The sequence below is a fragment of the Poromitra crassiceps genome (assembly GCF_964638095.1).
Source record: "Poromitra crassiceps genome assembly, chromosome: 3".
Taxonomy (NCBI): domain Eukaryota; kingdom Metazoa; phylum Chordata; class Actinopteri; order Beryciformes; family Melamphaidae; genus Poromitra; species Poromitra crassiceps.
The window spans coordinates 44010249-44037156 of NC_139625.1; the positions used below are offsets into that span (position 1 = coordinate 44010249).

General features: G+C 44.0%; 1 protein-coding gene across 1 annotated transcript in view; it reads right to left on the reverse strand.

The window, feature by feature from the left end:
• Nucleotides 1-11574: 11574 nt before the first annotated feature.
• Nucleotides 11575-26908, reverse strand: part of g2e3 (G2/M-phase specific E3 ubiquitin protein ligase) — a gene marked incomplete at its 3' end in the record, with an annotated part of 78167 nt that continues 62833 nt past the window's right edge. Inside the window, exons 17-21 of the mRNA XM_083633034.1 lie at nucleotides 26189-26360; nucleotides 23631-23901; nucleotides 14144-14352; nucleotides 12650-13389; nucleotides 11575-11790 (exon numbers count right to left, since the gene is read on the reverse strand). Of these exons, the coding sequence (XP_083489160.1) occupies nucleotides 11575-11790; nucleotides 12650-13389; nucleotides 14144-14352; nucleotides 23631-23901; nucleotides 26189-26360 (1608 nt within the window). The remainder of the gene's footprint in view (nucleotides 11791-12649; nucleotides 13390-14143; nucleotides 14353-23630; nucleotides 23902-26188; nucleotides 26361-26908) is intronic.

Sequence of the window (26908 nt, forward strand, 5' to 3'; positions counted from 1 at the left end):
CACTACTCCCGACTGACCACCAAACGGCAAATATAATGCTGCGTTCAAGGGCTGTCGGGAATATCAACGTTTGTTGACTTCGTTCCGAACTGATCTGCATACGAGCACTCTAGTCTAGATCAGGAGCCCTGTGGGCCTCCCCCAAGACGAAGCTTTGGAAAAGGAGTGCCCCTCGCTCAATTCCTGGATGCCATTGCCTATGGTTACGGTATCATGTTGTTTGATGATTTGATCCCCATAGACAATCAACAATTGAGCCAAGATAGCCTGATGACATTGCTGTTTGACATAGCCTACTTCTACCAAAAAAGTTCTGTCTGAAGGCATTTATTTGTTTCTGACTCTGGGGTAAGTGGGAAAAACTATCAAAATTCCGCCAAACTATTTAAACTCACACACAGGCTATATGCTATTCTACGAGATCTCCTTTTAATAGTGTTGGGGGTAACTCACTACAAAAGTAACATATTACTTGTAATATATTACTTTTAGCAGTAACTCAGTAATATAACTTATTACTTATAGGATTTCAGTAATATTATACCAGTTACTTTGTCAAGTAACTCAAGTTACAAATTGAGTTACAGATGACAATAACAAAGGAAAAGAACAACATTTAGAATTTTGGATTGTTTATGTCAGTGGTACATCCTTTTAAGTTGTTTTATACCTATGATCCTTATATTTTACATGCCTTGTATTCTATTGTGTGGCTTTGATTCTACAGCGTGGCTTTTATCACTATTTATCAATGATATTTGTTTGTTTTTATTGTGTGCTGTGTGGTTTTAGTTATGCATTCTCATTTTTACTATTGCATGAGTTTGGTGTGTCATACAATTGCATGATTGAACTGAAGGATCATTGAATGGGAAGAGCTGTGAACATGAACTTGACCACACCCGCTTACAGCCTCAAGACATTCGGATTGGCTAACAACGAGACAAGGTGTTTGGAGATGTGCTTTTAAAGGATTGGAGACAGGTGTACAGAGAACAACAGAGGAGCGGACTGACACAGACAGGCAGAGCAAGTAGATCGAGGCAGGACGAGGCTGGAACGGACCGACGTGGGCGAACCAGAACCGGATCACACACAGCGCCAGACGGGACGCGGAGGCGGAAAGGCTTGGTTCAACGCGCTTGATCAGCTAAGTAAAGGAACGTGATCAGCTGAACCCAAGCCTTGTGTGTGTGTGTGAGCTAACCCCTGAATGCAAACCCAGACTGAGGGCATCATTTATTTTTCCACAGCAGAGCCCAGCACGACGCAGAGGCCAACGAGATGCAGCCTAACCAGACACAGCCGGACGAGTTGCCACGGACGGAAATACTTGGTTCAACGCTCTCTATAAGCTAAGTAAAGGAACGTGACTCAACCAAGCCCTGTGTGCATGTGCATCAAGTTTCAAGTTTAGTTTCAAGTTTATTAAAGAAAAAACATTGTTGCATCACAAGATGAAATTAGATGTTTTTTTACAAGTTAGAAAACCGACAAGAATAGATGCAGTATAACAATAACATGTCTACAGTACAGGGAGGAGATAACTAAAAGGATGGACAATGTGAGCACAGCCTGTAAGCTCTTGGTAAGAAGGACTGCTGGTGTCTTTTTGTGTGACTTATTGGCCCTGTGAACAATCTAGTAGTTCTCAGGCCATATTGGTGCTGTGGAGTTTTGAGGGCTCCAAGTAGGGGGTTGGACCCTTCCTCCTCCAGCATCCGCTTGAATTCTCTGGAGGTGGCTTCATCTCTCCGCTCCGCCAGGCTGGGGAATGTTCCACTTGGTAGGCCCATAATACGGCAGCACCTCCGCTGCACATATTCCAGGTCCTGAGTTAGGTTTTTGTTCAGCCCTCCCCAGACTGGAGAAGCATACTCCAAGACCGGTCTGATGAAGCTCACATAAATTTGGAACAGGACGTCAGGTGGGAGCCCTGCTCGCTTGGCGACACTCAAGTAGTGTATTCGGGGTTGGGCTTTTTTGATGATGTAGTTAACGTGGGACTCCCATGACAGGTCGGAGGAGAGCTGCACCCGGAGGAGTTTAAAGGTGTGCACTCGCTCCACAGCGTGGCCGTCAACAACAACAGGAGGTGGGATTGGTTGATTTTGAGGCTTCCTGAGGCTAATGACCATGTCCTTCGTTTTCAGGGCATTGGCTTTCAGGCAGAAGGTCTGGCCCCATGCAACCACTCCATCCACAGCTGCCTGCATCTGACCAGGAAGAGACCCCATGAGATTTTCAGTGAGGGTTAAGTTGTCAGCGTATTTTACAGGGTCAATGCTGCATGGTATCTTACTTACTTACTGTCTAGAGAGTTCATACACAGGACGAATAGTAGAGGGGAAAAGACCCCACCTTGTGGCATGCCCGCTTTCACAAATTGAGATTTTGAGTGGAAGTTACCCCACTTGACAGCCTGTTGCCTGCCATCTAGGTAGCTGGAGACTGAGACCAGGGAGTCCTTCCATTGTGTGGGAAAGTAACTTTTGTTTTAGACAGCTATTAACACATTCACTGCCGTGGACGAGTTAACTCGTCAAAAAAACAACAACGGTTGACTGCCGTCGACGAGTTAACTCGTCAAAAAAAATTTTTTTGACTGTGGGACGTTGATCAAAGCCCCCTACATCTCCTATAAAAATATGGGAGCCACCGAACGTGTACAACCCATTCCACCGACCCACTAAGTGGCGACAGTGCTCTCCAGACTAGAGAAAGCCGAGCAAAAACAGCAGGAAAAAGCGTGAGGAAACCATTCTCATGAGAATGGTTTGGCGAAAACGCTTTCGCGCTGGGAGCTGGCGCACAACGGTGGGGGATTCCAAAAATAGACTCTGGGTGCAACACACTTTGAAACACGCAGCAGAAAGCCCAGAATCGCACGCAGCTTCATCCCAGCTCACAACTGAAACCCCAGAAACGAACGAGCCCGATCCAGACTCGCCCGACGAGCGGCCGCCAGGCAGCAGAGACTCGCCTGTGACACACGCTGCAGAGCCACCAGAGACACACCCACGGAGGGAGGAGTTTGAAGGAGAGGGGGGTGGGGGTGCTGTTATATTGGAGGAAATTACTGTTCAGAACTATTGTTTAGATGTCTGATGTCTCACTGATGCCAAAAATAAATGGTTAAAATGACTGTTCTGCCTGTTCTATCGAATTTCACAAAAAGGCATTTATCTCAGCTTTCCTTCTCAGACGCTGAAAGCATGCTGTATTCAACTGCTAATGCCTACATAACAGAACATGAAAAAAACTAACTCTTTTAGACAGAGAAAGCACACATTCTATTAGTTATTTTGAGATATTTTGTGTTCACAAAGTCCTAGCAGAAAATAATCCTTGGCTCTTGAAAGATGAGCCAGAATCCTCAAAAAAACCCTTGGCAGAAGCTACCTACTGTATTGGAAAAACTGTTGGCAGTGAATGTGTTAAAGAGGTGGGTCAGCACCGGGCCAAGCTCTTCGTTATAAGTCTTCAGAAGCCAGGTGGGAACCTCGTCTTTGCCACTTGTCCTATACTATATGTAGGAGGAGGGGTGTTTAATAGGACACTACAACACATCAACCCTCTTTGAATGTGGCTCCTGCCTGAACGTGTCCTCTCCTCCTCCACAGCAGCTCTACAGCCAGCCAAGGGTCGGGCCAGAATGATGTGACGGGACGCCAGCGAATCCGACATTGGACTGTTCTACCCACCACAGCACCCCAGCAGAGCCTTCTCCTCCTCGGGACATTTTTTATTAGGATTTAACTGGACTTTTAGGAATTGTTGATTATTTTTATTGACCTGGGTACACTTTTAATTATTAAACCATTTAAACTTTCCCTATTGTCATTGTCTCACCTTTTTAACAGTGGAACCATTTTAATCGCTGGTATTTTACGAACTCTGTGACATCTATTTTGGCGTTAGTCGGCAGGATACCAGCTCCACTGTTAAAAAATGAGTGTTGACGAGGATGTTGACGGGAGTAGTCCTAACACGCCTGTAGCGGCACAGTTTGTCATGCCATGGTTTATTTGATGGTGAAAAAGCTAAATTTGTAGAATTGAGGGCTCAGGTGGAGGCCATGCTGAGGGCACAAGGACTGAATGAACAGCAACAAGCTGATTTTGTGTTGGGCGCCCTAGAGGGAGAAGCTAAGCGTGAGCTACAGCTGGTCAGCCCAGATGAAAAGAGAACTGGACAGCAAGTATTGGACATTTTACAAACACTATATGCCAAACCAGCCACCAAAGCACAACTACGTGGTAGTTTTCATAATTGTAAACAATGGGCAGATGAAAGTGAGTGCTTTTATACTCAGATTGCGGGAGCTGTTTTGAGATGGCAAGAGCAAGATGGAGATGGGACTGAAGACCGTGATGAGCTGCTGCTCCACCAGCTGATCACTGGACTACAAGCAGGACCCATAAAGCAAGAATTGTGTCGGCAGATGCGGCCGAACGAGCGCACAACTTTCGCCGCCACCTGCAGAGAAGCGCGGGCCCTAGAACAGGAGCTGCAAGATGGGGACGACGCCATCTTGTCTCAGAGGGTTGCTGTTCCAGCCCCACGGAACACAGCAGTAAACCTGGAACAAATAAAGGGCCAGATACAGGCCGAACTGCAGCAGGAGCTGATGGGAGAAATGAGGAAGGAAATCAGGGAACAGATGAAAGCCCTGTCACCTAATTTAATGGAGGAGGTGAAGACACAACTCTCCAGTCGGGAAGCACTTCCAACCCATAGAAATCCACCAATGGACAATAATACGGCCGCAGCACACACCCCTCAGGGGAGACGACAGCAACCAGGCATCAGGGCACCAAATTATCAGTGGGATGCACAGGGCAGACTCATCTGCCAGAGTTGTGGTGCAGCCGGCCATGTTCAACGCTGGTGCCCCCGGCGAACATCAAGGCCACAGGATTTTTGACTTCCCCTACGGCTGAGGGCAGAGCGGTGGGGGCAGTCAACAAAGACAAAGAGCCCAAACCACAGCACCAGTCGGCCTTGATTGGTGAGTGCCCTGATGTTGTTGTTAAAATGAATGGATGTTATACCTTTTGTGCTTGATACAGGATCGCAAGTCACGTTGCTGAGCCGAAGCTTGTTCAGGAAGTACCTAGAAGGAACCGGCGTATCCAGTGCCGATGCTGTCCCCTGGCTGACTCTGCGTGCTGCTAATGGCCTGGAAATCCCCTACGTGGGTTACACTCTGGTTGACTCTATGGTAGGAAGTGTTCATGTTCCTGGCAAAGGAGTGATAATTGTTAATGACGAATGCTTGGGACCGGATAAGGGCATACTTGGCATGAACATTATTAAACCTGTATGGACTGGTCTCACTCAGGGACATCACCCAGGGCTGTCGGCGTTCAAGACCACCATGCCGCCTGCCGCAGGACAGCTCTGGGCTCAAGCATTTGCTGAATGCCAGCGGGTCACCACCAGAGGTCCTCTCCCACCTTATTGAGGCATAGCCAAATTCCAACGACCAGCTGTTTGACTCTGATGAAGATGCAAGATACAGCTGTCAACATTGGAGCTGCGCGCGCATCGTGTAGGCAAAAAGTCATGAGCCCAGCATTGACAGCGACACTGAGAACTGTGTAAAAGCCCCGCTGTCAGGACTGCTCTGTGCCCATCTGCAACACAGTTAGATTTTAGTTTTAAAATGCAGTTCTCGGCTTACTACCACAGCTTATCGCCTAGTGATAAGCAATGTTATGCATCGAAATTAACGTTGTTTAATGGGATATGTCTTACAGACCCATACGCACTGGCGCTGTCAATTGGCCAAGCCTAGTGGCCAGCAATACATATCGTGCATTCCTTTATAACTGGGGATAGCGTATTATTCTGTAACTTGCAAAGATATATTGTTATGTTGATAATGCACACAACTCAATAATGACATTATGTAACGTTACTTGGTCGTTAACTAACCGAGCGATGTGGCTGAGCAGCCTACAGTTTCAGGCAGCTTACCTGATTATGAAGAGCACTACAAAGTCGGGCATTTTTAATGATGCCCTCGTTCCAATCAGTTCAACTCAATAATGACATTATTTAACGTTACTTGGTTGTTAACTAACCGAGCGATGTGGCTGTTACTAGCAGCCTACTACAGCTTACCTGATATGAAATGAGCGAGCACTGCAAAGTCGGGCATTTTTAACGATTTCCTCTTTCGGCTTGCAACCAAAGACACCTACGGTTAGCATTAAAAGCAGTATGAGTTGACGGGATTCGGTAAAACTGTAGTCCAGTGGTGCCCAATTTGGGGCCCGCCAGGGATTTGGGGGTAAAACCCCCCCCGCTTTTTTTTGTTTTTGTTTTTGCAGGCCAGGCCAGCAGCAGTCCGCGCCTGAATGGAGATGCCGGGACTCTTCTATCTACGATTAACGTTAATTTTGTGCAGCTGGTATTCTCTCTCCCCGACTCTATCACACGGGTGTGAGGCATTGCTATCTGAGGATTGATTGCTCCTGATTGGTTGGCTGAATCACCTGGTTGGGGGGTGAGCTCTGATATTTGATCCCTCCCCAGTCACTGGCTTTACACCAGCTCAGCAAGATGGACAGATCATCATCACGGCATTGGCACACTGACAAAAGAAAGTTTAGGACGGAGTGGCAAGACAAGTCTTTTTTTTCCCTAAGTAAATTCAACAGCGGTTTGTCTCATTTGCAGACAGATTTGAAAGAGTACAATATACATCGCCACTACGAAACTGATTTTCAAAGTACCTTGAGGATTTTTCAAGTTGTGAATTAAGTCAAATTTCTCTCTTGATTACAAAGGTGGAAAATACAACTGTTTTTAACTGGGTGTTTACTGATTAAATGTTTAAGCTCCCCACAAATGCAGATGTTTTTTTTTAAATATATATAACCAATTGCAAATTATTACAATTACCAAACAGATAAAAAGCAGATTATTATATTGAAATGTTATTTTAGATTTAGAATGTTAATTTTCTATAAAACAATACATTTGAATGTAATTCCACGTTTATTTTTGGCCCTCGGCCAACGTCAGCATACATGTCATGAACTCCAGAGGCATAAGCTGCATAATGATCTGGTGCCAGTTCCTCTTTGTTGGAGGTTTGTCTTTAATCCAAAATAAAATAATATTTTTTCTAGCAGCAAAAGTTAATAAATTAAATAGCCGTTTGTGAGGTTTATAAACGAGTTTCTTATGGGGAAGACCAAGAATAAGGCTGACAGGGTCCAGGTCCAACTCCACACCAAAAATGACACTCAACTGCTGCACTATGTCTGACCAGTATCGCTCTATCTTAGGACATGACCATATGCAGTGAGTGTTGTCCTGAGTATGTTAACCCTATCCTGTCTGTATTAGTAAAAAATATTCTATAAGAGGATATAAAATGTACAGAAAGTGTATCGCCACCAAGTATGTTTTAATCTGTTATGCTGCTCCGACACCAGATGTTGTCAGGTATAGCACGGAGGTCTGTTTTGCATTGTGTTGGGCAGGGCCCACTTTGACCATCTTGCATTGGGGCCCAGCGTTACTCGTTATGCCGCAGCAAACACACACACGCAATTGGAGGCAGTGAAATTTGTCCTCTGCATTTTCCCCATCCTGCCTCGTCCTCCTCCATGGTCAGGTCAGCAGTGGTGGGCGCCCGGGGACCAACTTCTTATGCATGTTGATGTTATATGGAGGAAACCCCAGGGGAGCATGATGAGATAGCCCACCTGGGCACCAGGCACCAAAGGCATGGGGAGAAATACCCCTAGACAGCATCCCAGGCGGGAATCGAACCGAGGACCTTCTTGCTGTGAGGCGAGTGCACGAGGCAAGAACTACCACTGTTCCACCGTGCCCCTGGCTGTTTATCTAAAGTGAACTAATTCTGTGCTGTTTGAATGACAACAATAAGTTACCATTAAGTAAATAATGGCTGAAACTCATTTTCTCTTTTTCCTTTTCAATCTCTTTGTAGAACACATTGATAGTATAATAGAGCTGGATATACTGAGCTGATTGGGTCTTGATAGCAGAAAATAAGGCTTGAATCTCCCGCTTCCTGCTCATCGTTGATTGGTTGAATGGATTAATTCTACATGGAAGTACGGGGAGAGGGGGCGGCTGCCGGGGGAGTTTCCGAATTTGCCCTGTCTCTCTTATCGCCGTAATGCATTATGGGTAGTCGGCTACTGTGGCTAATGCTAGCGGCTAACGTTAGTTACTTTACATGGCAATAAAACGCCACTGAATGACCTAATTGATTTAATTTAACTTTTAACCATTTCGAGTAACACTGTTTCCATATGGACCCCCAGCGTTAGTTAGTTGTTTATAACGTGACTATATTTATAACGTTTATAACGTACTCCGTTTTCCGGTTTATAATTCGGGTCTGAATACAGAGAAGAAGGCCCACACATAGGCCAACACATAGCGCAAAATAAAATCTCCCACACTCTCTGCATCCACAGTGCATACTAGTGTTCATTAAGCAACTGAATTCATCTTGATACTGTAGCTGACATTCAAATAAATTACATGTATGGTCATGTACATTCCTTAACTCATTCTCTGCCAAAGACATACCCGGACGTACTTTTAACAATGGCGTTCTGTGCCAAAGACGTACTCGGACGTACTTTCATGTTTTGGCTGTTTACATTACATCAGACACTTTCCCAGCCTGTGACATTGTTTCAAGTCAAACTGATAAAAGGAACCCGCTAGTTTAGTATTTATGGGTGGAGCCTGTGGTCGAAACAGAGTCCGATCCAGAGTTCTCGGCTGGCGACGATGGCGAGGAAGACGCCAGCGTTTTTGTTATTGCTCCACGACGGAGCGCCATGGCGACGAAGGCTCCCCTTCACAGCGTTCTGACAGATGAATCGGAGGAGGAGAAATGGGTGCCACTTGGAGAGAGCGATGACGATGGTAAAAAGTAGCCTATTTTTTGTATCGCGTTTGAGATGAAATGATCACACACACAACATTCGTGTATAATTGTCACGCATTGTTTATAACTTATGCCGCCGGCATGACTCGCTTCACGTTTCCTCTTGCCAGCTCTCCCTCTCAAGGGAGAGCTCACACTCAAGGGAGGGGGAATCACATGGATACGTCAAACGCGTCACACACCCGTCCCCAGCAACCAAGGCGAAACATGTGTCACATAAACATTTCAAAGTTTACAGCACTAACATAGCTATTGTGTGATCTTCTGTGCTAACGTTAGTTATGAGAGGTAACGTGACAGCAGGTAACGTTACAGCACTCGTTATTCCTGTGTGTGTGTGTGTGTGTGTGTGTGTGTGTGAGAGAGAGAGTGTGTGAGTGTGACCACATAAGGGTTCGTTCCATGTGTTTATGCTTTTATCAAGCTAAGCTAAAAACCCACATGGCAACTGTAAAATACATTCTCTTATTTTTTATTTATTTATTTGGGAAAACAAATACTGTATATGTCTGATGTGTCACTGAGGCAAAAAATAAAAGGCTCAAAAGAGAGTTCTGCTTGAAACGGTGTCCTTCACTAAAAACCTCTTTTTCTCATATTTCTGTCCAAAGGAGGGCATTTTTAGTGAAAACAAGCTAACTTCCACTGCTTGTAACTAAACAAGGAAACATGGGAGAGTTTCAGTTTTTTACAAGGGGTAAGAAGAGAGTCTCTGCTTTATTGTGAGATATGTTGTGTAATTTTATTCCTAGCACAGAATATTCTGTGGGTCCTGGAAGATCAGGAAATATGCTCAAAATCCTGGCACTGGGAGCACACAGACCGAAATGACCCTGGCAGAGAATGAGTTAATGTAACATGGCTTCATTGGATCAATATCGCTCGACAGTAGCCCACCTGAAGCCACCATTCCATTGTTCAATAATGCAAACCTTGTGAGTTCCTAAACCATGCAACCAATATTACAATACAAACGTTAACGCGAGTTATTATGAATAAAGTGTAGTAGAAAGTGCATTCTCTGTCACCTTGATAGGATTTGTGCAGTGATCCCCACACCCCTGTAATCAAACGAGTGGAATTAACGCCTGGGCATTTGCACTGGCAACTGATGGGCAAACTCCGAGATATTACTCTTCTTGGGGTTGATGCCGGTAAACCTTGTCTCTTTTTTTCTCACTGAGCTTTTGGGTCTTGCAATCAAGTCAGATTTTCTTCAGAGAAAGATAATTTTAGATCATATTAGGCTATTCATAGTAACGTTATTCCATTGCAGACATCTGCACAGGCAAATGTGAGGAGATAATGCCTGCTATTCAGAACCTAATGTGAAATGGAGAAAGGGAAAAATACATGGCCACAACACAGGACAGTAACTTCAATATAGCGTTAAAACTCGAATAACGCTGGTTACCTCTTCCCATTTTTCTCACGGGGCTCGAGTCTTACACTCAAGTCAAATTGTCTGAGGATAAACATAATGGTTTAGACCGGGAATGCGGAACAGGCTAGCGTAATGAAAATAATAGGTAACTTAATGTTATATGACATGACACGTCCACCACCACCTTGCCTCAAATAGACTCAGATTGAGGCAAGGTGCACTACTCAGAACAGTCTGCATGTGCGCCTGCCTGGCCAATCCTGGCACTGGAATGCTGGATAGGGCCTGTTCTGCCCCCAAGTGCAGTGGGATCCATAACGCGTAGCCTCCACGGTGTCATGGACCGCAGAGTAGAATCTGTGAGAACAGAGGGAGGCTGTTCCGCAAACAAGCCCCAAAGCCAAATTCAAGAATGCATCACAGAGCAAGCTGCAGGAAAACCAAACGCAAATACTTTTTTTTCAAAGGCACATTTACACTGCATCATAACCATACAGGCCAATGCAACATGCCATACAGTTACATATTCCCATTGTACTATTTATTGATTCATTGTTTATTTATTGATTCCTTTATGTTATTGCAATTATTTATGCATTCATTAATTTATTACAATGTACTTTATTTGTCATTACACCTGAAAGTGGGCCAGTGTTGGTTTTACTATCGAGTGATGTCTCTTCTCAATAGACAATCTCTGATGTCTGCTGATACATTACTTATTACTGCATTACTTCGGCTGAGTAATTTACTTTTTTTGCCATAGAAATAAAAACAAAATCTAAGTTGTATCTTGCTTAGTATTTTGGTGTAATTGGGAGTCTGTTGCTACCTTTTATGTATATACAAATGATAATAATAATAATAAAAAGCCGCAAATGAAGTAGGAGGGGTCAACAATTGCCATGCATCATATTATTCATATGGAATGGCCTCAACACGCAACAGAGAAAGTGTGACTGGAAATCAGTCGGAAATCAAATATCAGTCAAATAGCTTGCTGACAAGTACGGTAGGCCTATTGCAAAACTATTCTGCCAATCTTAAAGTGCTTCAAAAAATTACTACAGCCATCTCTTTTTTTTACATCCATCTTGATTTCTCCGCAGCACGGGGCCTACAATGCCTACAACTAGTCGACCGGGCAGCACATGCATGCTAGAAATGAGCACGTGAAGCGTGCTATATTTCTAGTATAAGATCTCGCTTTGCTCCTCCTCTTTCTTTCCTTCTTTCATGCCTATAGCTGAAAAAAGAACAGTCTTTTGGCCATGCCTTCCTCGCCATATTTCTCCTGGAGCTCCTGACGTACCACAGGGTCAGCTGACAGCAGGAGACGGTCGTCATGACGATTCCAGAACGGTCCGGTAAAGGAGGAGGGAGTGGAGAGTATGGAGAGCGCGGCAGAGAAGTCTCCACTGGTCTTCAAGAGGGCCTTGGTCACACTCCCCAAGTCCTGAAGACAGACAGACAGCCACAGACAGACAGAGATAGAAAGACAACAGTCGGTAGTAAGATGAGTTTGTTTTGAACAATCATGGAGAAAGACATGAAATGAAATGTGTGCTGCTTGTGTCTTGGAAGATGTCTATGTTGTGGGGGGGGATTAAAGCTTGAATGTAATGGATGTTCATTATGTAAAATGTTATGTCACTAGGCGTGTAACTTTTACATAATGAACATCCATTACATTCAAGCCAAGCCTATCATCACCAGGTAGTAACTCCGTATTCCACAGGAGGAGCTGTGGTGACATTCCCACACTGGCCTGGAGCATATGCACCAGACACTTTTGCTCGACCGAGCAAGCTGACTTCCGGTTATCCTTCTGCTAACTTGAATGGGGATAAATAATTAAATCGTGTGGCTCTTCTAGACTTTCCAAATGTTATCGGACTGAATGATTTCACAGGGGTTGTGTGACAAACCATTTAGTAGGCTACAGATTTGCCTATGACAAATGCTGCATTCAGGTGCTGCTCGGATTGTCCCATTTCCCGAGTTGGGGAACTGGTTCTTCCTCAGTGTGTTCATGAGCTTTCAAGTGGTAATGTACATGAACAATACAAAGAAGATGTGTTGTATTTTATTGCTCAGTGTTTAAACATGTTGATAGCCAACACCGTTTCCAGTTTTTGCCTGACAACGAAGAGTAAAGGAAATGGTCGTGAATACATTTTTCCGACAACACATACACATACATTATCTCACTGCCAGAAGGGGGAGACAAAAGTTACACACTACAGTATAACTTTAAATAATGTGCCAATAGTGCAATAAAAACAAGGGGGCAAGTATTGTGCTCTGACACTCACCTGGTTTGTCTGCTTCATCAGCCCTCTGATTCGCTGCTTGTCCTCTTCTAACTGCACCTGAGTCAGTGACATCACAGCATCTCTGTTCTTTATTGGCTGAGGGGTGGCGGGAGCCGCTGTATCACCACAAACGCCTGAATCTTCGTCCTCTGAATCACTTTCAAATATGAAGTGAACCGGTACCATCCACCTCCAAGGCCCAACTGGCTCGCTCGGTGCAGGCACATGACAGCCTGTCTCCAGTTGGGGATCATTGCTGGAAGCCTGAACCTCCTGCCTGCTATCGTGAAGGATAAGTGCCTGTCCCGGGGAAGACTGTGGGGCAACAGCTATGGAATCAGTGGGACGGGATATTGTCCCTATTTGTCCTCTGGCTCTAGGACTGGGCTGGTCTTTCTGAAGAAGAGCACCCTTGACTGCTGATTTGGTTTTCCTCGAGGGCTGTGGTGAAGGCATGGCTTTCTGAGGGGTACACAGGGGTGACGGCCGGAGCTTTTTTCCATAAGGTTGGGGCGACAGGGTCTCCTCGGGGAGCCTACGCATGGATCGACACTGTCTGACAGGCCGAGCTGCTGAAGAGAACTCGGGCATCACCTCTGGTCCGGGGGAACAGGGTGTCTGTGGTATGGTTTGGGCATCGGCCTGTGGGTGCACACAAAGCACCTCTTGTTCGGGGGAGCAGGGCTCAGTTTTTGGTTGTGTGCTCTCAGCATCCTCCTCTGAGGTGTAGGCTAACCTGCCTATTTGTTACAAAGAATGACAGCATATATCAGACTTCTATTCTCATGTATAGATGTATGTATCAAGAAGCGTCTTTACCTACCGTCTTCCATAACTTCTTTGTATTGAACTCTAATGTCCACTCATATCCAACCAGACAATCACATATAAGATTTACCTTCCATTTTCCCGGACAACTTTAGGTCAATTTAACATTAGATATAGAGGTCCATCCATATGGAATTCCAGCCCCCCCTCAATCAGAACCTGTCCATCATTGGCTATTTTTAAATCAAGAATAAAAACAACTGTTAAATCAATATCATCTCTTCTCTGCATACATGTTAAGCTTTTCTCTTTTGCTTTGTTTCTTTTCTCATTCAATTTGAATTATATGTCATACTTGTTGATTTTGTTTCTACTTATGTTCTAGTAATTCACAAGTAGAGGACTCATATAGGACTCAAAACTCTATTTGACAACTCGCTGGAAACCGGTGGGCCAATCATCTCTAAACCTTTACGAGGAATCAGCATGACGTCACAACAACAAATCACCGCATTCTGATTCAATTTAGAGAGTTTTCGCAATCACGGGACCCATCACCCTGATTATTGTCTCTGTATTGTCTATTGTGTCTGATTTTAAAATGTATTTTGTCTACACTGCCTGAGACTTTGCATAACATGTCAGTACAGGAGCAGTGGCAAAATCAATCAAGAGCAATTTTACTGTGTTCCTCATGGTTACTGTAGGTCTTATGTCTGGGATTACCTCCTGAGAGGCCAGCAGAGACCTCCGTGTGGGCAGTCTGTCTGGTAGAGCGTCTCTGGACTTGTTCAGGGTTTAACCTGAAGTCCACAGTGTGGGTGGTCTGTCTGGTAGATAGTCTCTGGACTTGTTCAGGGTTTAACCTGTAGTCCTCCACAGCCAGCTGCAGACTCTTATCCATACAGGCCCCAGTGTACTGTATGGACACACACCTGGTCAAAGAGCAGACAGGAGCCACATTTACAGCTGCCTTGTTTTCACAGTGTGGAACTGGAATTTTAGAATCACACAGTAATAAAGTATAGCATATGGTCAATTATGCGTTCTATATATAACCCCTCTACTAACAAATGGACAGGCCTGGAGTAAAATAAGCGAGTTGATTAACTCAGGTATCAGTCTGAACCAGACTCAAAGCGAGTAGATTAACTCAGGTATCAGTCTGAACCAGACTCAAAGAGAGTTGATTAATTCAGGCATCAGTCTGAACGAGATTCAAAGCGAGTTGATTAACTCAGGTATCAGTCTGAACCAGACTCAAAGCTATGTCAAGATTTCATTGGTTACAGTTTTTTCTAATTGTTTACTGCACATCTTTGAAACTATGTTTTTTTTTTTGCAAAACTCTACACACTAACCAAAAAAACCTTACACCAAACCAGCAAAACATTATACAGCTCTTGCAAAAGCAACTAACCTTGCACAAATCTTAAAATTTAAAACTTTTTTTTTGCATCAATACAGTACACACAAACCATATTTTAAATAAGCACACAAATCACCAAATATGTACTGAATGATAGTATACCGGTAATTGAAAAACACACATTGGATGTGTATTCCAAACATAACACATGACATTGTATCAATACAAATAAGGGGGGAAAGGGACATGGCAGCACTGTCGCCTCACAGCAAGAAGGCCCTGGGTTCGATCCCCCCCCCCCCCCGCAAAAAACATGCGAAAAAATAATAATAATATATAAAAATATATTTTATAATATATATATATATATATATATATATATATATATATATATATAAAAAAAATATATATATATATATATATATAGGCAATGGGTTAGCTGCTCATTGTGGCAGTAGCCAAGGCCAATAGGCCATTGGTTACACCCAAACTTGCTACGAAACAGAATTATGTGAAAACACCCCTAGAGTCTGCGAGAGCGGGGGCGGAAGATGACTCACCTATGGTTGACACGGTTATTGACTCTGGAACGGACTTGACTATGAGTAGGGAAAACATGTCAGTGGAAGCCACTAGTTCAGATGTAGATGGAAAGAAGCGTCAGGTTTGCTTGTGTGGCTGGCAGAAGGTAACAACTTTAAAGGGCCTTAGAATCCATCAAGGCAGGAAGAGGTGCTTGGTAGAGGGAACACAGGGACCCCGCATTGATAATTATTTCTTAAGAAGTTTATCAAGTCAGTCGGGTGAAGTCCAGCGACAGGAAGTAACCCACAGCTCGCAGGACATCAGCACCCCTGATGTCGAGGCAGGTCCTAGCACCGAGGAAAGCAGAGAGGCCAGCCAGCCAAAGAGGGAGAAGATTAGTGGTCAGAAGCCTAGAGTTAAGTGGCCAGGTGCAGCGGAAAGTAGGAAGTGGGAAGATATCAATAGTGATTTGGTTAGGATGTTAGAGAAGCTTAAAGGAACTGCTGAGAGTAAGTTGGAGAAAATGGGAGATCGTATTTATGATTATGGTAAGGAAAGGTTTGGCGTCTTTGAGAAAAGGAAGAAACTTTAGGGTGAGGTAGTTAAATCTAGGCGCCAACAAGAGATAGATAGACTTATCCAGGAGAGAAGACAGCTTAAGAGGCAGTGGAGGAAAGCTACAGAGGTTGAGAAGGAAGGCACTGATTGCTTGCAGTCAGATGTGAGGGAGCGGTTGGCAGTTTTAAGAAGAGCAGAGAGCATTAGGAAAAATAGGAAAAAGAAAGAGCTAGAATAGCATTCTATAAGGATCCATTTAGATTTGTGAAGTCATTGTTTAGTAAGGAAAATAATGGTAGCCTTATGGTACCTAAGCAGAAGCTTGAGGAATATTTGGAGGAGGTTCACAAAGATAGGGAAAGGTTTAGAGAGATGACAGTCCCGGCTGATATTCCACCTATTGGTGAAATAGAGAGCCAGTGTGATGATAGCCCACCAAGGTGGAAAGAAGTTCAAGAAGTAGTGAGACGTGCAAGGGCCTCTTCAGCCCCGGGTCCTAATGGAGTCCCCTACCGGCTGTATAAGAGTGCTCCAGATGTGTTGCAGTTTCTATGGAAGCTGATGAAGGTAGTCTGGAAGAAGCAGGTTATTCCTAAGGCGTGGCGCAGAGCAGGGGGAATCTTCATTCCTAAAGAAAGGGACTCGTTAGAGATAAGTCAGTTTAGACCTATCAGTCTACTTAATGTTGAAGGGAAGGTTTTCTTTAGTGTTGTGGCACAGAGGCTGTCTAGTTATCTAGATACTTCGGTGCAAAAGGCTGGAATTCCCGGCTTCTCCGGGTGCTTAGAGCACACCAGCATGATCTGGCACCAAATCCAGTCAGCTAGGCGTGAGAAGAGAGACCTGCATGTAGTATTCTTGGACCTGGCTAATGCTTTCGGGTCAGTGCCGCATAGTCTGTTATGGGAGGCCTTTGATTTCTTTAGAGTGCCAGGTAGTATAAAGAGCTTAGTTAAAGCCTACTTCTTAGATATTCAACTCTGCTTTACCACAGCAGAGTACACTACAGCTTGGCAGCAGCTGGAGATAGGCATTATGGCAGGGTGTACAATTTCCCCATTAGCTTTTACCATGGCAATGGAGATCATTATTAGGGCTTCAAAATGGGTAGTGGGTGGAGAAAGGCTGCAGGGAGGGCTGCGGCTCCCTCCAATTAGGGCATACATGGATGACATGACGACTATGACGTCAACCGCTCCATGTACTAGCAGATTGTTGGATAAGTTAAATAGTAATCTGCAGTGGCAGTAGCGCAACACACTGGGCTGTGGCTAGCTGGTCACACAGCTCTTGCTTCCGCTTTACGAAGCGCTTTTCAATCCGCCTGGTAATAGTGCTTCGCGAGGGAAGCTCATATGCTGGCTCAATCACGTTCATCAGGTGTTGAAAACCGTTGCCCTCAACGATATTTATGGGCAGCATATCTGTCTTGATGAGGTTGCATACGGCCTGGGTGATTTTTTCTGTACGCCGGCCATCACATCTCCTCCCCGCTAACGCCGCAGTGATGGTGGGCTGAGACGACGACGAGGCGGCGGCATCATCATCTTCCTGGTTAACCAGGCTCGGATGTACGCTGTTCAAGTGGTGAATCATTGGCGTCGTAGTCGTGTTGTACTTATAAACTACATCACAGTTCTTGCAATATACGACGTCGTCTTTTAACTCGAAATGGTCCCACACAAAACTTCGCCTCGCACGCTTCATTTCCTCTGTTGCTGTTCTTCTCAGACCCCCTTCTCAGTTCTCACTGCAGCTCAATTAGACCACACCCATAGCCCCACCCACAGAGGTGTTCTGTTCATTGTTCTCTCTCTGTCCAATTGCGCCCTCTCCTGGTTGCAACCACGTAGTGAAAATCAAATTTGATAGTTTCAGCCATTTGATTTGATACAATTTTTTTATTTTTTAAATCGATCCAAATTCCACAGGATCGATTCCATTCCTTAACGATCAATTATCGATTTTCGACAATTGATGAACATCCCTACTTCATACTGCTGTTGGCTAGGGTAGGTAACTGGTGATTTGTGTCTTGTTTATTAGTTTGTTAGCCTGTTAGCTTGTTTTATTCTGGATTGGGCTTCTAAATGTGTTTTTCCTTGGATTTTGGCACAAGGGATAGTAACATCTTGTCCTGTGTATTAATTAATAATATATATATATATATATATATATATATATAGTATATATATATATACACATATATATATACATATACATATATATATATATGTAGTGTTTGAGTAGTGTTTTTGTTCTAACACTACTCAAACAACAGAAGCACAGTAAAACACAAAAACATTTGTGCTATAAAAAATCTGGCCTTTTCTGTGGGTCTGGCTATAAGATTTTATCCACATCACATGCCATGTTGTCTTGACCTAGGCAGCAAGGAAATACATTACAAAGTGAGTGTAAAGCAGTGAGTTGTGTTTACTCCACAGTTTTGCAAAAGTGTTATAAAATGATAAACTGAATGTAAAGCAGAGAATGTGAATTTAGTTTGGCAGTTTTGGCACACTTGGTAAATATGCATTGGCTACAAGTAGAGTTGCAGCGATTAATCGTTTGACAGAAGATGTATCGACAACAATTTTGATGATGGATAAATCGTTTTGAGAATTTGTTTTACTCCTCTATGGCAGTAAACTAAAAGTTTGGGTTGTGGACAAAACAAGACATTTGAGGACGTCATCTTGGGCTTTGGGAAACACTGACCGACATTTTTCACCATTTTCTGACATTTTATAGATCAAACTACTAATCGATCAACTCAAGAAAATAATCAACAGATTAATCGATAATGACAATAATCATTAGTTGCAGCCCTAGCTTTAGTGTTAATGGTTTCAGAGACAGTACTTTTTAATCCTGTTAGTGTTTCAGCAATAAGCATACAAAAAATAAAAAGTGTTAAGTAAATGGTAAAAAAGAAAGAAAAAAGAAACAAAGATCCAGATCAGACTGAAGCATTTATTTGTGTGGAAAAGTCCGTTCAGTTATTCAGAGTATAATAGAAAGCAGTCAACAACCAACCAGCTGCTCCCTTTATCAACAGGGACAAACGGCAAAGACAAAAACAGAATATACACACCGATATACACACAGAGAGAAAGACAATACATGGATAAATAACACCAAAAGGGGGGAGGGGGCAGAGACAGTGTGCTCAAAGAAAGAGAAACAATCTGAAAAACAATCACTAACTGAACCGACAAAAAGGCTGGATGTGATCAGCTCAGATCACATTTAGCTGATCCATATTAGAGCTAACTTAGCCCCTTTTCACCGACACATATTTGTTAACCCAGGTTAACTTAAACCAGGGCTATATGATTCACACTGCAGTCTAGCCCAGGGTTAGTAGAACCCAGTGCCGTTGGAACTTGTGCAGCCAGGTACAGCTAATGGTTTCCAGCCCAAAGCTTGGCCTTGTCTCTGGACCCGTTTCACACTGGCAAATTTTAGCCCCGTGTTCAGACGAAAAGGCTGGCTAACACTGCTCCAAAGCAGGGCCAGCTAGCCCCGGGCTACAGTTAGCCCACTTTGCAATGTTCCAGGATTGTGCAAGTGAGAAAACTTTCTTAGCCTGGGGCTACCAGTTCCTTTAGCCTTTGTTCACACCAGGCACTATTCAGAAGCAGAGCTGAAGCTGCGCTGAACAGAAGCCGAGTGTCACGCTAAACCGGTCACACTAGAAGTACTTTTCCCCAGCGCCTGGCTCGGCGCTGCCCCCGCCCACAACTTGCATTGACCCTTGCATTGGGTTCAATGCGCTGCGCGCTTGGGAAATATAACTAAATCCTGAACTAAACCCTGAATGGCTTTAGCGTGGCATCGGGCTGGTGTGTGAACGGTCTCGCCTGTTAACAAGGATGCCGAAATGAAACTGCGTGGCTTCAACGTAGCTTCAGCGTGGCTTTGGCGTATGGTGTGGACAAGGGCTTAGCCCCAGGCTAAGAGACTCACTTAACCCCGGCTAATTGTAGGGTGAAAAGCCCTATTGATCGTGGTTAACAACGAACTTCAAAACATTCTCAATACACACAAATTGGTAACTTGTATAAAAGACATAAAAAACAACTGGATCCGTTTTTAGACTACTGGGATTTTAAGCGTCTGTGAGTATTTAGAAAAGAGCTATACGAATAAAATTATTCTGGCCTTTCAGTAAATAAGGGTGATGGATTTGGTGATTTTGGAAATCATGGCACAATTCTGCTGTCTGAACTGATGAAAACAAACTGATTTTATTAAAAAAAAACTCTGGCAAAATAATTACCTATAATAACCTTGATTTGTATAGCACCTTTCATACACAATTAAAAGAACAAGCAAGTAAAAAGAAAAAAAGAGCTATGCATGATTTAAAGAAATATTTGAAAATTCAATCATACACAAAAAAGGTTGAAAAATTAGCACCATTGTTTTTAACTAAAAAACATCACTTCAGATACACGTGATGTGATGCAACTACATCCGAGTAAAATTTTCTCACAATGTTTTCAGACAAAACTTGCCAGGAATCAGAATTCAGAGCTGAGGACCTCCAAGATGGCCGCCAGAGGCGGTGGAGTTAAATTCCACTTAAAATCCTGGACAAGTTAGTTGTTTAAAAGTTTATATAAAAATCTCTTCTCAGAGTTAGAAAGATGAGAGACAAAAATTATGTTGACAACACTTTCTGGATTCTCTGGATGTTTTCTGGTTTGAGCAGCAGGGAGACAACATTATTTCTTATTACTATTACTTACTATTGTCATTATATTTCTTATTATTTCAGAATTCAGTTTTTTAAGTTACATTTTACATAAATGCTCAAAAATCAAGATTGGCTTAAGCGATTTTAACCAAATTTGATGGCCATGATTGGATGCTAGGTCTGAGTATTGGGATATTCTGCTACTAGGGGACTAACTCATATGGAGAATATGTTCTTAGACTAACAATCTACTATATAGCTAGCAAAGCAAATCCAAGCCAGTAAAATGTTTTCAACTTTCTATCTGCATAAAAACACATAAAAAGTAAAAACAGATAAAGATAAAGTCAGAGAAATTCAGAGAAAAAACTTAACCTATTAACTCATTGAGTGCCAAGGACGAGTATGTTCGTCAATTCAAATACTAACGTAGAGTGCCAAAGACTAAAGTCGTCAATTGCGTTTTTTGATAGTGGGACGTGGATCAAAGCCTATTACATCTCCTATAAAAATATGGGAGCTATTGAAGGTGTATAACCTATTTTACAGACCCATTAGGTGGCGACAGTGCTCTCCAGATTAGAGAAAGGTCAGGAAAACAGCAGGAAAAAGCCCCGTGATGAAAGAGAAACTGCTCATGCTGCAGCCAGAGCCATATAGATGGCTCTGGCTGGAGCTGACGTTGGCTGCGAACAGCAGTCAATCCGCGCCCACAACTGAGCCTCTCTGTCTCTGCTGTATAGTTTCTCCACACGATTAGCCGCCAGAAAAGCAGCACCCGACGCCGAAGGGCCAAACCATTCTCAGCAGTCCGGTTTGGCTTTTCCGTGTCGCGCTGGGAGCCGGCGCACAAAAACAGAGCACTCCGAAAATAGACCTGGGTGCGTGAGGCTGTGTGTTAGTGTGGGGAGGAGTTTGCAGCTGAGGGGGGGAGAGGGGGGTGGGGCACGCAGGGCACCACACAACTACACCACGTCACTACATCAGAAAATATTAGCTTCAGACTCAGTGAATGTGCTTGAAATTCTTCATTTCACAAAAGGCGGAATATCTCAGCTTCTAATTTGAAACGCCTGTTTTTGCTCAAAACAACCTATCTTCTCCAGCTGATAACTAAAGAACGGAAAATGGTATCAATAAACTTTTTTTTGCTGATGATACAATAGAGTCTCCTCGTTCTTTGTGCGTGTTCGGTGTTTACATAGTAATATCACACAATATTCTGTGGGCCTCGAGATATCACTGAAAACGCTCTGAAACTCTGGCACTGGGAGCGTCCGTTCTCCAAAAGTGGCTGGCACTCAATGAGTTAATGTCCACAGTGGAATTTTATAATTTCCTTTACAGCACTATCTGAGCTAAGCACAAATCCATTGACATTTTTCAAATCAGTCAAAGTATGAGGCCACAGTAGTTTTTCCATTCTTTTCTTAGTCGTTAGTCACAAGGGGTTCATAGGAACCTGTATTTACAATAGTGTTTTTGTGTGAAAAATGATAAAATCAGTAAGCCCATGTGACTAACTAAGAAATGGCTTTATCTCAAAAACTACATCAAATGCTTGGTACCATTGGATTCAAAACAACGTCGATTATGTGCAGTGATCCAGTGTAAATCTGATATTTTGATTGTGAACTGAATGTTACTTATTTATTTGTGATTATTTGCATGTTAAAAGAAAATCTAATTTGTCTACCAATTAACTCATTCCCTGCCAGAGTGGCGCCAGTGCCAGGGTTTCTGAGCATTTTCAGTGATATTCCGGGACCCACAGAATATTTCCTTCTGTGACTATGTAAACACCGAATATCTCATAAGATAGAAGAGAGCCCCTACTTTCATGGGGGGGGGGTATTGTTTCTACCTTCTTCCGTTCTCTAGTTATGGACACTTGAATGTAGGTTGTTTAAACCGAAAACGCCCGTCTCTCGCCAGAGAGCTAAGAAAAATGCCTTTTTGTGCAGTGGAGCAAGGGAGAGATTCACCCCGCTCTCAGAGAGGGGATGTGGCGGGTCACACTCTCATCTTGCCCGGGGGGCAGGTGCTTCAGCGTGCTCGATGTGTGGAGGTCTGGGGGTATATTTGTCATCTGAAATTTACACTATGTTGAGGGTTCACAAAGCGGATTACTAATGTAACTGACAGGAGAAGTGATTTATGTGCATTTACCAGCTTCTGGTCAAAGAGATCCTTCAGCCTTGAGTGACTGTCACGAGTCCGCCTGACAGCGTGTGGAGCTCGGGGGAAAGCTGTTCGTTGCACCACTTTGAGGCACCTGGATGTGTTTTATGAGCTTCCTTCATAAAAACATGGATTGATGTGAAAATACGTCAATGGCGGGGAAGCGTTTATCTCTTAAATGACATGAAAACACGTCAATGGCGGGGAATGAGTTAAAGCATGATAAATATGTGAAATACTTTTTTTTGTCATGTAGCGGAAATCACAAAAAGTGTGGACCAAAGCAGCTCAAAAGGCAATAGTATACAAAGTGAAAAAAGGGGGAGCTACTTGGAGTTTTAAGGCAATATTGAATAAGAAGTAATACATCTGTGTACAAGCAGTTACAAAACAGAATATATCTTTGAGATAGCTACTACGGGCAAACAAAAGGCAACGCGTTTCAACCACGCAGGTCTTCCTCAGGCAGTGTTTTTGTCATATAGCCACGTCTTGACAGTTTCCACAGCATTGGGTTTCTACCTTTTTACTAAATAGTCGTTAGTCATTAATGACAAAAAAAGTTCTCAGACTAAAAGAAAAAAAAAGTGCAAGAAAAAACTGAAATTTGTGAGAGAAAAAATTTAAACAAAACAAAACAACAAATTTGTAAGAAAAAAGAAAAGAAAAAAAAAACTTTTTGCAAATGTCCCCCTCTCCCCGACTCAAAAAAAGATGTGTGAGATGGCCCTCAGACGTGTGCGGTGTCACTAGCGGTGTCCTCTCCCACGCTGCACGACACACCGACACAGACTTCCTGTGGCTCCAGACCTTCATCACTTAAACCTCCACCACAGCACCCTCTACTGTTCAGCTGGATCCCTCCTCCTCCTTACCTGTCTGTAAGCAGCAGTTGCCTGTTCACTCGCTGGCTGACCGCCCGCTCCATGGAGCTCTTGAAGGTGTGGTAGGAGGAGGTGACAGGCAATAGGAGCAGGTTGGAGCTGGGCTCGCTCTGAGGGCAGAGCCCGCCCCCTGCTGGTGGGGAGGGGCACAGCGGGTGGAGGAAGGTGAGGGCGGGAGGGGGCAGCAGGCCGGTGGCTGGCAGCTCCTCGGCTCCTGTGGCGAAGCGCAGGATGTCCTGCAGAGAGATGGAGCTACGCCCCACTGAGAGGAGAGGAGAGGGGAGGTCAGGAAAAAGAGCCATTTTGGGGGCACGTGGCCATGTATTTATTTATGTTGTTTTCGTAACCTATTCTAGCAGTCCGCATCAAGTGCCATACAATGTAAGGTGGGGAATTGAGCCAAGTTAGCCTGATATTGCTAATTGTTATTGGACAAAGACAAATATGCGCACATCCAAGAGAAAACGTACAGGTGCTGGACAAAAGGTAACTATAACAAAAAGAGAAGGTCCGCACACTGAGGCTCCATCAGTGGTTTTTTATTGCAACGTTTCGATCTCCACAGGATCTTTGCTAGACAAAGATTGCAAACGTTGCAATAAAAAACCACAATGGAGCCTCAGTATGCAGACCTTCTCTTTTTGTAATTGTTATTTGACCCCATAAACTCTATGGGATCAAATACAAATCATGATCCCATAGGGCTGGGCGATAAAACGATAGCAATATATACAGATGACAGACACGTCATAAATACAATAAAAAATTGTTCGATCAAACGTTCGATAGTCAACTGCATGAAAAAAACCCAAGAGCGCTTCTTTTCCGTAGCTCATAAACAGCCAATCACATCCCTTGACAAAAATAAGTGGGGGTGGAGGGCGACGTGGAGGAAATTGTCAATAAAACAGACACAGAAAGCAGAACACAGTTGTCTGTAAACGTTACAAAGAATTCAACGTGAGTTTCAATTCATGTTACGTCACCTGCAGGGGTGCTCTTTACACTTCCTGAAAGATTCAGCGTGATCGCACATAAAATGGCATAGCTGTGGCCGAACACAATTTTTGCTCACTCACACAGACACTTCACATTCTTATTATAGGATGGATAGGATTACTGGTTCCAGAAGTTATACTTTTTTTAGAACATAAGCTATTTTTAGCCATGGGCCGTGGTCTCAGTCTAATGGCCAAAACACACAGCGTAAGCGCAGCGCCTTGGTGCGCAGCCAGTTTTCATTCGGCGCCCATGTTAACGGATCTGACCGTCCGCATTGCCCGCGCGGAGCGCGCTCTGCTGCGCTTAATAGTTAACTTAATAGTTAATAGTTAACTTAATAGTTTGGCGTCTGTTCTATTTTTTACGTGAACCTCGAGCGAAAGAGACAGCAGGAGCAGGGGGAAAGAGAGAGGGAGTCACATTGCTATCTGCAGTGGGGTTTCAGGTGGTCATCCGGCACAACAGAGCTAGAGAAGGACAGAGAGAGAGACTATAGACCTACCTACACAACAACGTTGTTAACAAACACTCTTTGTCCTACTGTGGTCAGTCATTCAGTGTTGACCCCAATCCCACGACATGCACATTAGAGCTGGGCTCGGGCTGAATTTTCCTTGCCGAACCCGACCGAGCCCGTCACATTATTAGCCGAGCCCGGCCGACACCGACAGGTGTCCAATTGATTCTGTTCGAGTCCCCCCCCCGATTTTTTTTTCTTCCCCGGAGCGCAGCGAGCGCATAATTCAGTGAGTCTGTCACAGTGATTAATAGGAATGGGCGCCGACATTGATAAGCTCTTGAGCCAACTCAAGGAAACCCTCCCCTTCAATGGAGCGAAATGGACGTATGTCCTTGCAACAGTATGCAACGCAGCCTTCCATTACCTTGCCTTTCGACTGCTGTGAAATTGTCTTATTAGTAGCGACAGCGAAGGCAGTCATCGCTGTCTGCTGTGGCCCGCCAGCCGGCGGCATCCTGCAAGCTTTTTCCGTGTGTCGCTGCAAAGCAGAATTTCCCGTCCGCTTGCTGGGCGTGTTTCATTCGATGCCTTCAGGTGCTTTCATTAACGTAGTAAATTAGCTCAGGAGCTGATGATAGATATATTTGAAGGCAAAAACAAGTGACTGATTACGTGACCGAGCCCGGCCGGAACCCGAACGCGACTTCAATGTTTATGTCCGAACCCGGCCCGCAAGTCGGGCCAGGTTCGGGTTCCGAGGCCGACGCGCCGGGTAGCCCTGCTCTAATGCACATGCCATGAACAGTTGTCATGAACACATTACATTATACATGAGGTTATAAACTCATGATAAAAATGAGGTAGATATGTGAAAACAAAAGATGAAGACAATGCGAGTCGCTGATGCCCGGCGCGGAAAAATGCACTCCTTGTGTGGACAGCCAGGTGCCTGCTTGTGAGGAAAATGCGCTTCGCTTCTGCGTTTCCGCCCCGTCTAAGGGTTCAAGTATTTTAATAAAGACTTTTTCTCATGGGTGTTGAACCTGTGACCATTAGGTTACACTACACCCTGCTGACCCCCCTTTACCTTCACACTCCATCAGCAAGTGTCTCCAGAAGGTGACGACGGGCGTCTCTCTGTCCTGCCACTCCCCCTGCTGGGCAAATTGGGCGGTGAAGAGTTCGCTGACGGTTTGAGCTGTGAGTCGCTCCACCGGATCACAGAACACACTGAAGAAGACTGATGGGAACAACTGGACCTGGACCACACCGGACAAGATCAGAACAGACCAGACCAGAGATCAGTTTAATCCACAGCAAACAGAGCTAAAGCTTTTACAGTTTATAATCTGCAGCTGATGGTGGAAGGAGGAAAAGGAAGATGGAGACATGTTGATCCTCTTCAGAAGGACTGGGTTAAAAAAAAAGCACTACATCGATATCGAATCGATATTCATTTGAAGGAACTGATATCGATGCATAAATGCCAATATCGATCTTTTAATATAGGAAGGGACGCCAGGGAGCAACGGGGTTTATGGGAAATTTAGTCTTAAGAACTAACAATACTACTGGTGTTACTGGAGAACAATCATTTAGCTTGTTTGAACAAATGATAAACATGTGAAAAAAGGTTAAATAAAAGTAAAATGTATTTGTTGAGCGGCTTCTAAGAAACATCTCACCCCCAAAGAGAAAAAGAAAATAATTCAAACAGGGTTCCCACACCTTCAACATCAAAATCAAAGACTTTCAAGTTCCAATTCCCCAAATTCAAGGATCCAACACAGCATAGTTTGAGAGATGG